The sequence below is a fragment of the Rhincodon typus genome, chromosome 9 (genome assembly GCF_021869965.1).
Source record: "Rhincodon typus isolate 14 chromosome 9, sRhiTyp1.1, whole genome shotgun sequence".
NCBI classification, from domain to species: domain Eukaryota; kingdom Metazoa; phylum Chordata; class Chondrichthyes; order Orectolobiformes; family Rhincodontidae; genus Rhincodon; species Rhincodon typus.
Window position 1 is genome coordinate 57,502,045 of NC_063340.1, and position 14,799 is coordinate 57,516,843.

Genomic DNA, 14,799 nt, shown 5'->3' on the forward strand with positions numbered 1-14,799 from the left:
GTATCTAACAATCCAGTCAAGGATTAATAATAACTTTTTACAGCAATAAAATTATCTTAAAATAAGCTTTTCTTAGGTACACTGCTTGGCACATGTTACTTCATCAAAAGACTTCTCAACACTGCGGAACTTGATATATACTTCTCTCTCAAATGACTTCCCAGTATAGACTGAAAAACAAGAGTCATTCTGGCAAGTTCTAAGGAAGGGTCACCAGACCCGAAATGTTAACACTGCTTTCTCGTTCACGGATGCTGCCAGACCTGCTGAGCTTTTCCAGCAACTGCTTTTGTTCCAGTCATTCTGGCAAGTTCTCCCCCAAACTATCCGTGGAGTTTCTCAGGAACTCTGGGTGACTTCCTCTTGCTCGCAATTATGAGTATTAGCTTTTAAAACAGAGACAATCCCAAATGTTTAACTTAGATTTCCAAAACACAAGTGTATCCATCGAGTGGTGTACAACAACAAAGAGAACTGATTCATCAGCTGAGGTAGGCAGTAATCAGGTTTCCTTGCCCACATTTGACCTCATGACATGAAATCTCTAGGGGGTCAGAGTCATTGTAGAAGACTCCCAGGGCAACTCCTTCGCGACTGCATACCACTGTGCTACCACCTCTAGTGGTGACACTGGTGTCTAGGACATTGTTTTCAAGGAAAATGACTACATCACATTGCTCCTCAATTAAGTTGTGGGACAGCTATCCCAGTTTAGGACAAATGTCCCAGATGTTAGGGGGAGGAGGACTTTGCAGGTTTACACGGCCATGTGTGCACCATTGTCATTTCCAGTTCACAGGTCCTTTTGTCCAGATTGTATTGGTTTAGATACAGAAGAATTACTGTCTCATGCGGGCCAGACCACAGGAAGACAACAGATTTCCATTAGTCAATGAGAGTTCATATGACGATTGACAGTGGTTTCACCATTAGACTAGCTTTTAACTCAAGATTTATTAACCCAGTTAAAATTCCACATTTCACCAAACAGGGATTTGGACCTGTTAGTCTGAGTTTAAAGAGGCACCTTGACAGATACATGAATAGACAGAGAAGAGGGGGATACTGACAGTGTAGAGGCAAAAGCTTTTTACTTAAGAAAGGCATCACATATTGGCACAGACTTGGTAAGCCGAATGGCCTGCTCCTGCGATGTACTATTCTTTGTTCTCTTTCAGTCCAGTGGAAAAACCACTTAAGCCACCACCTATCCTTATGTACTAAGTCTGTACCAATGTAGCCAGTGGGCAGTTTGAAATATGGCTTGAAATCTTGTAAACTAGATCCTAATATCCACAGAAGAAGTTATGAATCAGTAATAATCTTACTTTTGTAATTTTAGACATAATCAAATGCTTGTAAACTCTTATTTAAAAGGTAGGTTTGATTAAGGGAATTGGATTTCATGACAATTGCTCTGTAATTCCTGGTGTCTTAAGTTTTTAACAAACATTTAATATAATTTTAACCGAACATCTTGCCTTAAAAACTGAGAGAACTATAACTAAGCGTTCACTACAAACAAATATACCTTGCTGTTTCGATTAACATATTCCTTGAAATCTTCATCCTTGCCAATCACAGCTTTGCTGATTAGATGCTCATAGTATACACATACTGTGGGAACCAATGGAGCTTGTGGATGTTCAGTTAACCATGTAATCTTTGTTGTCTTTTTATAATCCTTGTTGTCTAGATTTAATTTAGCCTCAAGCGATGTAATCTTTCCTCTGGGATTTCTATAAATAAAAATTTATTTTAATAAATTTCAGCTGATAGTAATACTGGACAAATCAAATCCTAGAGCAAAACCTGGCTTGATAGACCGCAAGTTTTATTTTTGACATTTGGCCGTCGTGTTGATCAATCACAGAACATATTCACAAGAGGCTGCTAACGTATTTTTAACAAAAAAAGTTTATTGGTCATTAGAGGTGCAGAAGTAGGCCATTTAGCCTATCGAGTCCATTCCACCATTCAATGTAATAATGACTGACCTAATAATCCTCAAATCCACTTTCCTGCTTTATTCACATAAGGCTGGATTCCCTTAATAATTAGATACATGTTTATATCAGCCTTGAATATACTGGATGTGGAGGTGCCGGTGTTGGACTGGGGTGGACAAGGTCAGAAATCACACGACACCAGATTATAGTCCACCAGGTTTATTTGAAAACACAAGCTTTCGAAGTCTAACACCTGAAGGAGTAAGACTCCGAAAGCTTGTGTTTTCAAATAAGCCTGGTGTCCTATAACCTGGTGTCATGTGATTTCTGACCTTGAATATACTTACCGACATAGCCTTGACCACCCTCAGGAAAAAAATTCGTCATCTGTTTTGACTGGTCACTTTTTTTACTTAGAGATTTTGGTCCTCTGGTCCTAAGCTCTCTCACAAGGAGAAACAAAAAGTACATGCCCAAACCACTCAACATCTCCTCCTAAGAAAATCCCTCCTAACCCAGTAGGCCTTCTGAGGACTGCCTCTAATGCAAATACATATTTTCTTAGATAAGGGACCAAATTGTTCATAGTATTTCAGTTGTGGTCTGACTGCTACCTTGCATAGTTTTAGCAAGACCTCCCTATTTTATAGGCCAATTTCCCGGACATACAGGCCAATATCCTATTTGCCCTCCCTACTACCCACTGAACTAGGACGCTTGATTTTTGTGATTCATGCACTAGAATTCCAAAGCACACACTGTTTCAGCTTTCTGCACTCTGTACCCATTTAAATAATATTCATATCTCCTATTCTGCCAAAGTGCATTAGCTCACATCTTCCCACATTATGCACTAAGTTTTTGCCTACTCAATTAACCTGTCTACATCCCTGTGTAGACTCATTGTGTCATCCTCCCTACTTGCCTTCCTACCTATTTTTGGTGTCATCTGTAAACTTGGTTATAGTACATTCATTTCCCTCATCCAAGTCATCAATATACATTGTATAATGTGGTTTAACTCCAGAACTGATCAATGTGGCACTTCACTGGTTCAGGCCGCCATTCTGAAGATGCCACTTTATTCCAACTTATTCTTCTTTAGTAAGCCAATCTTCTATCTATGCTAGTGTACTACCCCCCAACACCATGGATTCTGAACTTAAGTCACCTTATGCACAGTGACTTATTGAATGCCTTTTGGAAACCCAAATGTTACCCTTTATCTATTCTGCTCGTTAGCTCCTCAAAAAGCTTTAAGAAATTTGTCAGACAATTCCCTCTTAATTAAGTCATATGGACTCTTTGTTTGTTTTTAAATGCTCTGTTATTATATCCTTAATAATAGAATCTAATATTAGCCCAATGACAGATGTTGAGATGCTCATGACAGATGGCCTATAGTGACTTGTTTTTGAATAAGGGAGGAATAAGTTGTGCCCGCCTCAATGATTATGTTGTCAGTTTACCAATCCTCCAAGACTTGTCCAGAGGATTCTTGGAAGATTAACTACCAATGCATCAATCAACTCTATCAACTTTCTTTAAAATCCTAGGATGCAGCTCATCAGGTGCAGGGACCTACTGGTATTTAGACACATGAACTTCTTTCTTAAAAAACAACACACACCACTGCTCAACCACTTTTTTTTTTTAAATCATCCCTTTTCTCAATCCAGTTGAACCAACTCTGTCCTCATTCCATGTAAGTGCCCTTCTTTAATGTTAGCACTGTTAATCCTGACTCAAATTTCTCACTCAGCATGAGTGATGAAATCTACTATACGAAGGTCACTTCCCCCTTAGGTAATCTCTCAATTCCAGATCATTTATTAAACTTGCCCCATTACACTTTAACAGATTCAAATTAGCCCAATCCCTGCATGGATCTACAACATATTGTCTTCTCCTTAATGTTTCTTACCTCTACCCATACAAATTCAACACTTTCTGATCCAAGATCATTTCTTGATGCTGTCTCTAATCATCAAAGGCAAGCCACAACCTCTTCCTGTTTTCATAAGTTCACTCCTGAATGTTTAGTTGCCACTTTAATGTCCTTGCAATCATGTCACTATAATCACTATACAATCATACCCATTAACCTCTATTTATGACATTAATCCATTTACTTTGTTCAAAAAAACTAAGTGCATTTGGGTAAAGCGCCATTAATTTTGTTTTCTTTTATTTTGCTCCCCTTTAGTCCTTGTTTGCTGTCTTATTATGTTTGTATACTCTGTCCCTTCCTGTCCCACTCTGGATATCACTGTCAAAATAGTTGCCCTGCAGTGACATCATATCATTTTGTTATGCAAGCCTATGTTTTTCCTCTCCTGAACACCCCCTCCCCACTTATTAGTTTGAAGTCCTCTCTACAACCCTAGATTATTTGACTTGCCAGGATACTAGTCCAAATACAGTTCACATGAAGCTCATCTGATCAGAGCCTTTACCTTTTACCCCAGTACAGGTGCCAATGCCCCATGAACCGAAACCTATTCGTCACACATCAGTCTTTAAAGGCATGCATTTATCTCTTTTACTCCAGTTACCCTCTGCCAATTTGCCCATGGCTAAGTAGTAACTCTGAGATTATCACCTTAGAGGCTCTGCGTTTTAATTTAGCTCTTAACTGGTCAAAAATCTTTCAGCAGAACCTGTTTTCCAATCTGATCAACATTGTTAATACCAACATGGATAACAATAACTGAATCCCTCCCTTCTCACTCCAAGTTCCTCTCCAGCTTCAAGGAGATAGCCCTGACACCAGGGAAGCACCACAGCTTTCAGAACTTACAATGACAGTTGTAATAGACCAATATCTATCCCCTTAATTATACTGTCCCCTACAACTACTTTATTCCTATTTTCTATCCCCATTTGAATGGCTCCCTGTACTATGATGTTGTGGGCAAGTTGCTCATTACCTGTATAGTCCCCACTCTCATCCACTCAAGTTGCAAGAACCTGGTTGCTGTTAGACAGTTACGAGGATTGAAGCTCCTCGAGACCCTATACCTGCCTTACCTACAATCACACCCTTCTGTCCTCTATCATAGACCAAATCTGATTTAACTAATTTTAAAGGGTGGGACTGCTTGTTGCAGCAAAGTGTCCAGGTAAGTTTCCCCCTTCCTGACTTGGACACAACGTCAGCAGTTCAAGCTCCAGATCCTCAACTCTGAAATGAAGTTGTTTGAGCTGCAAACAGTTGCCACAGATTTGTCCACTGTGGGTCACCTTGATGTCCAGCAGCTCCCACAAGCTGCAACTGCAACACATCATCCAACCATCACCTCTGCAATATTGAGTTATTCATTAAAATTGCTAATATCCCTGCTCTATACAATTTACTGTATTATTTCCCTTTTAAGGCACTATTATCAATTTTACACCTAACACATGATTTTTAAAGAAAAAAGACCGGAGATTCAAAACAAACTGAAAACTGTGTGTTACTTTCATTTTAAAAAGCCTAGAAATACTAGCTAATCAGCTACTTTGCTGAAGCAAAAATCAACCAAACTGCTATCTTCTACCTCCATTGAAATCTTAAAAGCTTCTTTTTTCTGGAGTTTCTCTTTGACGTTTAAGCCACTCAGGTCTTGTTTTCTGCACAGTTTTTGAGTTTGCTAAAAACTCTACTGCATGGGCCTTTTGTTTCCCTGAATGGCCTGCTTCTCGAAGAGAAACGTGCACACTCTCTCTGACCCTCTGAATAGCGCTGTCTTTCTAAAATAACTTTTCTGTCTTGATCATCCCGTGTCATAGGACAATTTGCAGATAGGCAACAGCGCCTTTGGTTTTCTCTATAAAACATTGTAGTATAGAGCATTGAAATGTTTGCCTCAATGATTTTTCTTAAAAGCCTTTTACGTACATGTAATTCCAGACCTGTCACATCTTTCAGAAATCAAAAAAATGGAACTAAAAATCCCCTTCTTAGTACACATAATGGAAATACAAATCAATCTTAAAGCTATATATGAATCTCTCCACTTCAGAACCCAAAATTTCCAAGAAAAAGCAATAAATTATTAATCAACTTCACATCTGTCACATTGTTTGGCTTTCAAAGAATAACAGCCAGAAATCTTCTACTACAAAAATATTTTCTCACCTGTTAATTTTAGTGATGTTGATGTTACCCCAATTAATAAATGTCACCATTTCTCCTTCTGTGAAAGTTTCTGCATCTGCTCCTTCAATTAGTACTTTCGGTCCATACCACACAGGCTTCAGCCCTATAGCCAGATTCTGGCAACAAAAACAAAAAGGGGTTTGGTTGAAAGGGAAGGAGAAACACTAATAAGTAGAAGGAAAATAAATACAGCTGTATTACACTTGCATTTACGTCATGGTTTGTAAGTACTATACATTCACAAAACCTTGTTTACTAATCAGTATGGATTTCACAGATTCAACCTGCACTACAAAACAATCTAAAACTACACATTCATTGTGGATTTCAGCAAAGGTAAACTAAAATACCAGTTCAAACTTAGCATGTTTCAATGCTAATACTAAGCCTTGGATTTTCTCAACACACATCTAGAGTCCAAAGAGATAGAAGTGCTTACGATGAGAGGATGGGAAATGGGGTGGCCCAAGTTGTCCTTGTTGAAGAATCCCTAAAAGCTAATATGTAGGTGCAAACAACAATTAGACAGGCGTGTGGTATGTTAGCCTTCATCACAAAAGGACTGGAGTACAAAATGCTGTTGCTGTATAGAGCCTTTTTGAGACCACACCTGGCATACCATGCATAGTTTTGGTCCTCTTAGTTAAGGAGAGATATACTTGCTACAAAGGGCATGCACAGAGGTTTTCTAAAGTAACTGCTCAGACAACAGGATTGTTTTATGAAAACAGATTGAGGAGACCATCTTTATTCCTTTGTGTTTCGAGGAATGAGGATTAACCTCATTGAAACTTACAAAATTCTTAAAGGGCATGACAGGGTGGATGCATATAGGATGTTTCCCTGACTACTGAGTCTCAAATAAAAGGACACTATTTCAGGATAAGGCCTAGGCCACCTACGACTGGTATGAACACAAGAACTAGGAACAAGAGCAGGTAATTCAGTCCCTTGACTCTTGCCTGCCATTTAATACAATCATGGCTGATCTCATCTCTGCCTCAACTCTACTTTTCCTGCTCTCTCCCCATAACCATTTAATTCATTACTAATTCAAAATCTGTTCATCTATATCCTCAAATTTATTCAGTGTCCCAGCATCCACTATACCCTGGAGGAGTGAATTCCAGAAGCTGTATCTTTGTACCTAAGATGGCACTGTAAGTGGTTACTTATAAACTTTTCCCTGTACTCATTTGAGTACATGTGGCAATAAAGCCAATACAAATTTCCATAGATTCAAGACCATTTAAGAGAATTAATTCCTCCTTACCTCAGTTGTAAATCTGCCAACCCTTAGCCTAAAATGACCACCTCTTGTTCTAGATTATCTTCCTTTGTGGGGCATTCACTCTACATCTACTTTGTCAATCCCCTTTAGCATCTTATATACTTCAATTAAATATTTTATTCTTCTAAACTCTAGCGAGTATAGGCCTTAACTGCTCAATCTCATAACACATACCTGTCATCTCTGGAATTTATCTAGTGAACCTTCTCTGAATTACTGCAGTTTCCTCCTTCAAGTAAGGGGACCAAAACTATATGCAGTACTCCATGCCTTGTACAGATGCAACAACACTTCCCTTCTTTTATACTCTCTTTCTTTAGCAATAAGACTTAAAATTCCATTTGCCCTCCTTATTGATGCACAAGGACACCCAGTTCCCTCTGCAATGAAGCACTCTGAAGTTTCTCTCCATTTAGATAAGACGTTGCCTTTTCCTTCTTCAAACCACAGTGACCTCACACTTATCCACATTAAATACAATCAACAACTTCCGATCATTCATCCAACCCATGCATATCCATTTGAAAATTTCTTATTTCTTAATTGCAGCTTATTTTCATTTCAACCGCAAGTTTAGCTATGCCTGCAAATCAAGTAATTAAAAGAAATTGTAAATAGTTTGGGCCCAAAGACCGAACCCTTTGGCAGCCTACAAGTTACAGGTTGCCTATCCAAAAAAACTCTTATCCTAAGAGTTTGCTTTCTGTTGGTCAACTAATCCCCTATGCGAGCCAATATATTATCCATAACACTGCCATTTTACCTTGTGTATTAATCTTTTGTGTGGCACCTTGTATACTACATCCACAGGACTCCCATGGTCCATTTTGCTTGTTATATCTTTGAAGAATTCTACAAATTAGTCAAACATGATTGACTCTTCATGAAACCTTGCACACTCCAACAGACTGCTTTGTGACTTTCCAGGTGTCCTATTGAGGAGAGATTTCTTTACTCAGTGTGGTGAATGTTTGGAATTCTCCACACCAAAGGGTTGTGGAAGCTCAATCATTGAGCATGTTCAAGAAATGAATAAGATTTCTATAGACTAACATCAAGGGATATGGAGATACTGCAGGAAAGTGGCATTTACATGGATGATCAGCCATGATCTAGTGGAATAACCAACCAGATTTCAATAGGAGGCATGGTCTTCCCCTTCCTACATTTCTTGATCCATTTGACTGAGAAATTTGAAAATGAATTTTCTATTTCAAAGCCTCCAACGTATCAAAATTCCATCTAAGCAGCAATTAATCAAATTGAGAATGGAGTGAGAGAGACACAAAGAAAGAGCTGTGTATGTATGTGCATGTGTGTGCTCACAAGGAAAATCAGATTTTTATCCTCCACTTCCTTTTCTTCAGTTTATTTTTCAAAAAAGTTAAAATAAGTAGATTCTGTACTTCACTCCCCACTCTCCATTTACAAACCTTATTACCTTAGGATGCTTGGCCACATCTTTCATCTCTTCCTTGGCCTCTGGCACATTCACAGGCACTACTGCATCCTTTAATAATGCTGTATACCGAGGTGCCACTGGATCAATAACCTGAAGTAAATATGTATGGATCATTTTGTCTATATAATATAACTTGATGCTCCATATTCACCTGCATGCAATATCCAAACAAAGGCACACAGAATTGTTTAGCTTGCTGCAACTAAATTACGGCATAGTTAAACAGAAAACATTGAAAACTGGGATATATTTTCTGAAAAGTGGTCTGTTAGCTCATTTAAAATGGTATTATTTTCCAGAAATCTGCACAGAGGTTAAATGGATTATAACGGTTTAATTTAATTTTAAATAAAGACCAATTAAAATTTGTACGCATCCTGATTTGCAGTTAACTGCAACAACGCAAACAATCCTTTGTGAGAGGCAAAAAGTGTTTAAAAATTAATATAAGAAAAGACAGATGTGAGAAAGCTGAAAAGTGCAGCATAGAACTACAAGCAAATGGAAAGGTTAGCAAGAAGTTAACACAAGATGCCAGATTCAAATGGTTTAGATTAAGACTCCAGCTGGGAAGCCAAAGTCCTAGAATGGTATTTCTGCACTCCGTTCTTTAAATCTCTCAGTCTCATTACTGTGTGCTGCCAATTTTACAAAGTTAGCTTGTATACTCCACTGTGCTCCTTTTCTTGTCAGAAAAGGACATCAAAGTATTTTAGTGCTGTACATTGGACATCATAGAGTGCTGATTCTGTGGTTATAAAATCTATACTAGATTACACATGGTACAGCATTTTGAATAGAACATATTAAAACAATATAGTATTACTTTAAAAAAAGAATACAAACCAGAATAACAATTACTATATTTAAAAATAAAAAATCAGTTTCTTTTAAGTCACTCAAATGTGAAATCTCATCTATTCACAGGAGCACAAAAAGTTGGTCCGCTTAACAACTAATAAACTCGCATTCAGATTTGCTATGGAGCAAAAAAAAATTAAAAAGTTTCTACGTTTGGAGTAGAATTAAAAATCAATCATTCTTAAAACTGCTTTAAAAAGGTTGCTCCAAATATACAGAGCAATAATTTACCTAAGCAAATATTCAAAACGCTATATAGTCATTTTGCTGTCAATATGTGCAGAAAACCCGACCAGCTAAACCACAGTCACAACAGTAGTTAAAAAGGAGACTGGCTTTGCACACATCTTGAATCTAATGCATTATTGCCATGCCGTTCAAGCTGTGAGGTACTCTAGTCAAAGCAGAAAATTATTAAGTAATACCTTGTTACAGTTAGCTTGCAGCTTGAAAAAAGCAGAAAATGTAATGCATAATTTGTGTTTAATTCAATAAATTTGCACAATTTTGGGTTAAAGAATATTAAGTATTTTTCATAATGTTATTCCAACCATGATAAACGTTTCATCCAAAATTGGATTTCCCATACAATTTAAAGCATCAGAAAACAATACATTTGTCACCATGTAACCAGACACAAGAACATTCCATTTTCCTCAGCTGTAATTTGTATATATTCAAACTTAAAAATATTGCAATATCAGTGACAGATATGAACAAGGTGCAAAAGACGATTATATGAACTCATATTTACCTTTTTGTTAAAAGCCCAGAGTTTGTCCCACTCCATGTTCACAACGGACCTTGAGCCACCCTACAATCAAAATATATACAACCTTAAACGCAGCAGACCACAAAAGGCATTATACTTTTGCCAACAATTTTACAAAACAAGCTGCGAAGTATAGTGTACGATTCGAAAGAAAATTAGGGGGTTTCAGGGGGCAAAGGGGAGCAAAGAAAGATCATGAAAACCGTGACAAATAATATATAGACCTATGGTGAGAACCATCAAGTTCACACTCAACTCACTTGAGCAGCAATAAACTGTTTCAATCCCTCAACAGTCATGCCTCTCCGCAGGACTCCACGCACCGTTGGGAAGCGAGGATCATCCCTAAACAAAAAATTGTGGACAAAACAATTCATAGTCTGTGACAGTAAGATATTCTGTAACAGAATCAGATTTTTTGTTTAAATTGTAAATGTTCAATACTGAAAAAACAATCAGCTTCACAGTTTTGCTGCAAAATTACCATCCATCCACAAGTCCTTCATTAACAAACCACGTTAGTTTCCTCTTTGATAGTACAGTGTTATTTAGATTAAGGCGGCTGTACTCCCATATGTAAGGTTTTCGAATTTCCAGAGCATCAATAATCCAGTAATACTGTTCATCCCGGTCATGGTATTCTGTTGTTCTAAGTGCATGTGTGACACCTTCAACGCTGTCCACTATAGGGCATGCAAAGTCATACGTTGGATAAATTCTGGAGCAAGAGGAAGAATTGAAAATTATTTTACTACCACTCAATTTATTAATTAAATCTTTAGTATATTATAGGAATTATGACAAGATTGTTTTTAGCAAAAGCCTTTCAGAACTTATCCTTACAGGATATAAATAATACTATTATTTTGTTAGCACAAACAGCCATGCTTTTCTTTAACGCATCTGCATGACAATGCATTTTGACTATTAAATCAGTTTTTGCTTAAGCATTTCATGATGTCTATCCTCCTGCCCTGGTTTATCTGCAAGCGCTGCATCACGTGATTAAATAATCTATTTACCACAAAGATATCTTTTGAAGATGCTGAATGCTAGCATGTTAAACTGCATCTCACATGACTCCCCTATACATAGTTTCCTTTTCCTAAACACCAATTCACTGCCTCCAGGGTCTGGATAACCCCTCAAATCATGTTACCTACAACTTTGTAGTAGGCTCAGTGCAGCCACATCAGAAGACAGTACAACCAAGCAATATGCGAATTTAACTGACTCAGCAAAATATTTGTTTTGTTTTATTTCACACAATTTCTCTCTTATCACTCCTTTATTGTTAAAAATCTCTACCAGCTGTGGACAGGCCTGCTATAAGGAGAAGCAGCAGCAGAGGGACAGACACGCACAGGCCACGTATAGCAAAAGAAAAAGTGTGACAGACAAAAACAGAGGGAGGGATGGAGAAAATGGGCCTCATTTTATAGACAACTGCAAGTTATATATTGATATGTATTGAACTCAATTCAGTCATCTTCCCAGACATTAATCCAACCAAATCTTCCTTCTACAGGACAAGAGATAATATACTTCAGCTTATCTTTCTGAACTTGAAATCAAAACTGCAGCTCTGCTGTGACAACTAGCCTCCAATCTTAACAAATGAAGAGATATCAATCCTTACTTCAAATCAAAAATTCCTGAGTGACCGCAGTTTCCCCAGTAACCCAAATTAACATGATTGAAAAGTTATAGAACAATCTTTACCATCTAACGTGCAAATCTGAATAAGAAGCAAGGCAAAAATTTCACCCAAACAACAAATGTAAATAGTGAAGGAACTAATGACCAGTCTCAAACTAACACAACGAAGAGAAAAACATCTAACATATCAATTAGCTTCCTAAGAAACGAAATGACATAATTTCATTTCAGATCAGCACAACATCAAGGATATTCCTCAGATTACATGCACAAGGTGCCCGAGATCATTCAACATTTCCTGGTCTACACTGAATCCCCGTTAATAAACATCTCCATTTCAACATTCTCATCCTCACTTTCAAATCCCTTCACAGCTTTATTCCCAATCACACTATCTCGGATCACCTTGACCCTTAGAGCATCACTGTCCCACCACCACCTTCTCACTCTATTCTCAAATTAGGTACAGAAAGCAAAGAGGAAAGAGAAAGTTTGAGGATAAAGAACAAAGAGACAGACAGAACATAAATATTAAAATCTGAAGGAATGAGATTCCACATTTGTGAAAACTAATCAGTGCTGGAAACAGTACTTGTTAATAATTCATACTATCTGTACGAATTCTTTTAAAACAGAATGGATAAGCTCTAACTTTGCCTGTATAAATCATGCTGAAGATTATTATGCCATCCAATACATTTTAATGGGGAGCCCCACTAAGAAATGAGGTTTGTGAGCAGCTTGGGGAGAAACAGTGCATCGCTTGACAGCACTGTCCACATTTTGTATTTAACTGTGTTTGCCTGAATTAGCTGCGACACCTTAAATATTTCCTTGATATCTACTTCCATAATTATTAAATCTCAGCTAATTATCTGCTGATCGGTACTTATTGGACAACTGAAGAGGTTAAATCAAAAACAACTGGCCATTTATAGACTCTACATTATCAATTTCACCCTTTGACACAATAATCTTAATATGCAGTTAACAGTATTTCTACAACTGTAGACAGGTAAGTGGGGAGCTGGAATGAGTAAAGGAGGCGGCGGAGGCGGACTGGATATAAATATTCCTCTCTGTAGCTCTATGTCAGTGCTAGTCTGAACACACTTGCATGTGCTTCCTGACACCACAGCAGTACTGAGGTCTCATGACAAGGATCTGACTTTTTTTTTTAAAAAAGGTTTAAAAATGACAGTAAAAATCCAAGCATGATATTTGCAGAACCTAAATTTGACTGATATACTTCACTTGTATTTGAGCCCTGTGCGAGGATGTGGCGTGTTCTTGCATCGATAGATCGTGGGGTCCCTGAGGCAACCATTATTGGAAGTCATGTCAATCTTTGCTCGTAAACAGCAGGTTTGCCCATACTCAGTTCCAGACTTCATCTCTTCCCATATTTTCATGTTCTGCTGCACAGCTGCAAGAAACAAATTATGTGCAATGTCAAACATCACATTTATATTCTAAAAGAACACACAACTATATAAATACAAAAGGAATCTTTCCTCCATTATTGTCACCTTTACATATGAAATCTATAAGCTTTTAAATTTAATACCATGTAAGAACACTTGTACATGATAAGGTAGAATAGTGAGTTGATGATGACTGGGTTTCAGCTATTCCAACACTCAAGCATGTCGCTTTACATTTATTCACACTCAGAACATTCTTACGCTTCTCCCAAGAATCTATTTACTGAAATCTATTTATTGTTTACTTGTGCCATTTTTAAAAATAAATGATCATTCAGAATAAAGTCTTTAAACAAGCAACTATTAGTGTGGCTTTGAGCTATGCAAATTTTAAAACTTCCAGCTGTTATCTGAGCCCTATGTTTCATTAGACAGTCATAGCACTAAGTTCCAAAGCCATCGGGTTTGGCAGCGGACGGTCACAATTCCTATTCATGAATAGTGTTCAGCATTGTTTGTCAGAAACTGCAGAAAGAAATCAAACGTGGGCTGATATGAAATTAAATATGATAGCCAGTGCAGTCAAGCAGCTCAGGAACACAGAGCATCTTGTCTCAAGGCAACATGTGAAATCATACCCAAGCATGAATCATTTTCATTTAAAAGGAGAGTTGGAAAGAGAATTATAAATAGTGAATAAAGGCAATTCAAAATATTGCTGAGCAGAATTTTCAATGATACTCACAATTTGCCCTGTGTTTAGACTCAATCCTTTGCTCACGTTCTTGTTTCATTTGATCTGGAGGTGTGTTATCTGCATAAGCCTTCCCATCTCTAATCATTTTCTCAGCATATTGCATTATAATTTCAAAGTGATCGGAGGTGTAGGTGAATTGGTCAGGTTTTATCTGTAGCATTGAAACATCTTCCAGTATAACCTAAGAGAAAGCAGTCAATGTTATACACCATTCAACTCCTTGTTAGAACACAATGCAACAAGTTTAGTTTTATGCTGAAGTGCAGGTCCAGAAAAAAATCCTAATTCCCTCATTTCTGAAGGAACTTTATTTTGAAAGGCTTCTGAACAGTTGAATGTTTAAAAGTTTCAAACAAGAAATGAGACTTCCAAGTTATTCAGTTATATGCTATAGGCTAAAGCAAAAAGAAAGAGCAACATCAGAGGTTTCTGACAAAGAAGTGAAGTAACATCTTTAAGATTCAGTACAGTCCACTCTTT

General features: G+C 37.5%; 1 protein-coding gene across 1 annotated transcript in view; it reads right to left on the reverse strand.

The window, feature by feature from the left end:
* eprs1 (glutamyl-prolyl-tRNA synthetase 1) overlaps positions 1 to 14,496 on the reverse strand; it is a 49,477-nt gene extending 34,981 nt beyond the window's left edge. Inside the window, exons 1-8 of the mRNA XM_048600740.1 lie at positions 14,308 to 14,496; positions 13,393 to 13,564; positions 10,964 to 11,197; positions 10,740 to 10,824; positions 10,462 to 10,521; positions 8,826 to 8,936; positions 6,073 to 6,209; positions 1,532 to 1,739 (exon numbers count right to left, since the gene is read on the reverse strand). Coding sequence (XP_048456697.1) covers positions 1,532 to 1,739; positions 6,073 to 6,209; positions 8,826 to 8,936; positions 10,462 to 10,521; positions 10,740 to 10,824; positions 10,964 to 11,197; positions 13,393 to 13,564; positions 14,308 to 14,479 — 1,179 coding nt within the window. The 5' untranslated portion in view covers positions 14,480 to 14,496. The remainder of the gene's footprint in view (positions 1 to 1,531; positions 1,740 to 6,072; positions 6,210 to 8,825; positions 8,937 to 10,461; positions 10,522 to 10,739; positions 10,825 to 10,963; positions 11,198 to 13,392; positions 13,565 to 14,307) is intronic.
* Positions 14,497 to 14,799: the final 303 nt, after the last annotated feature.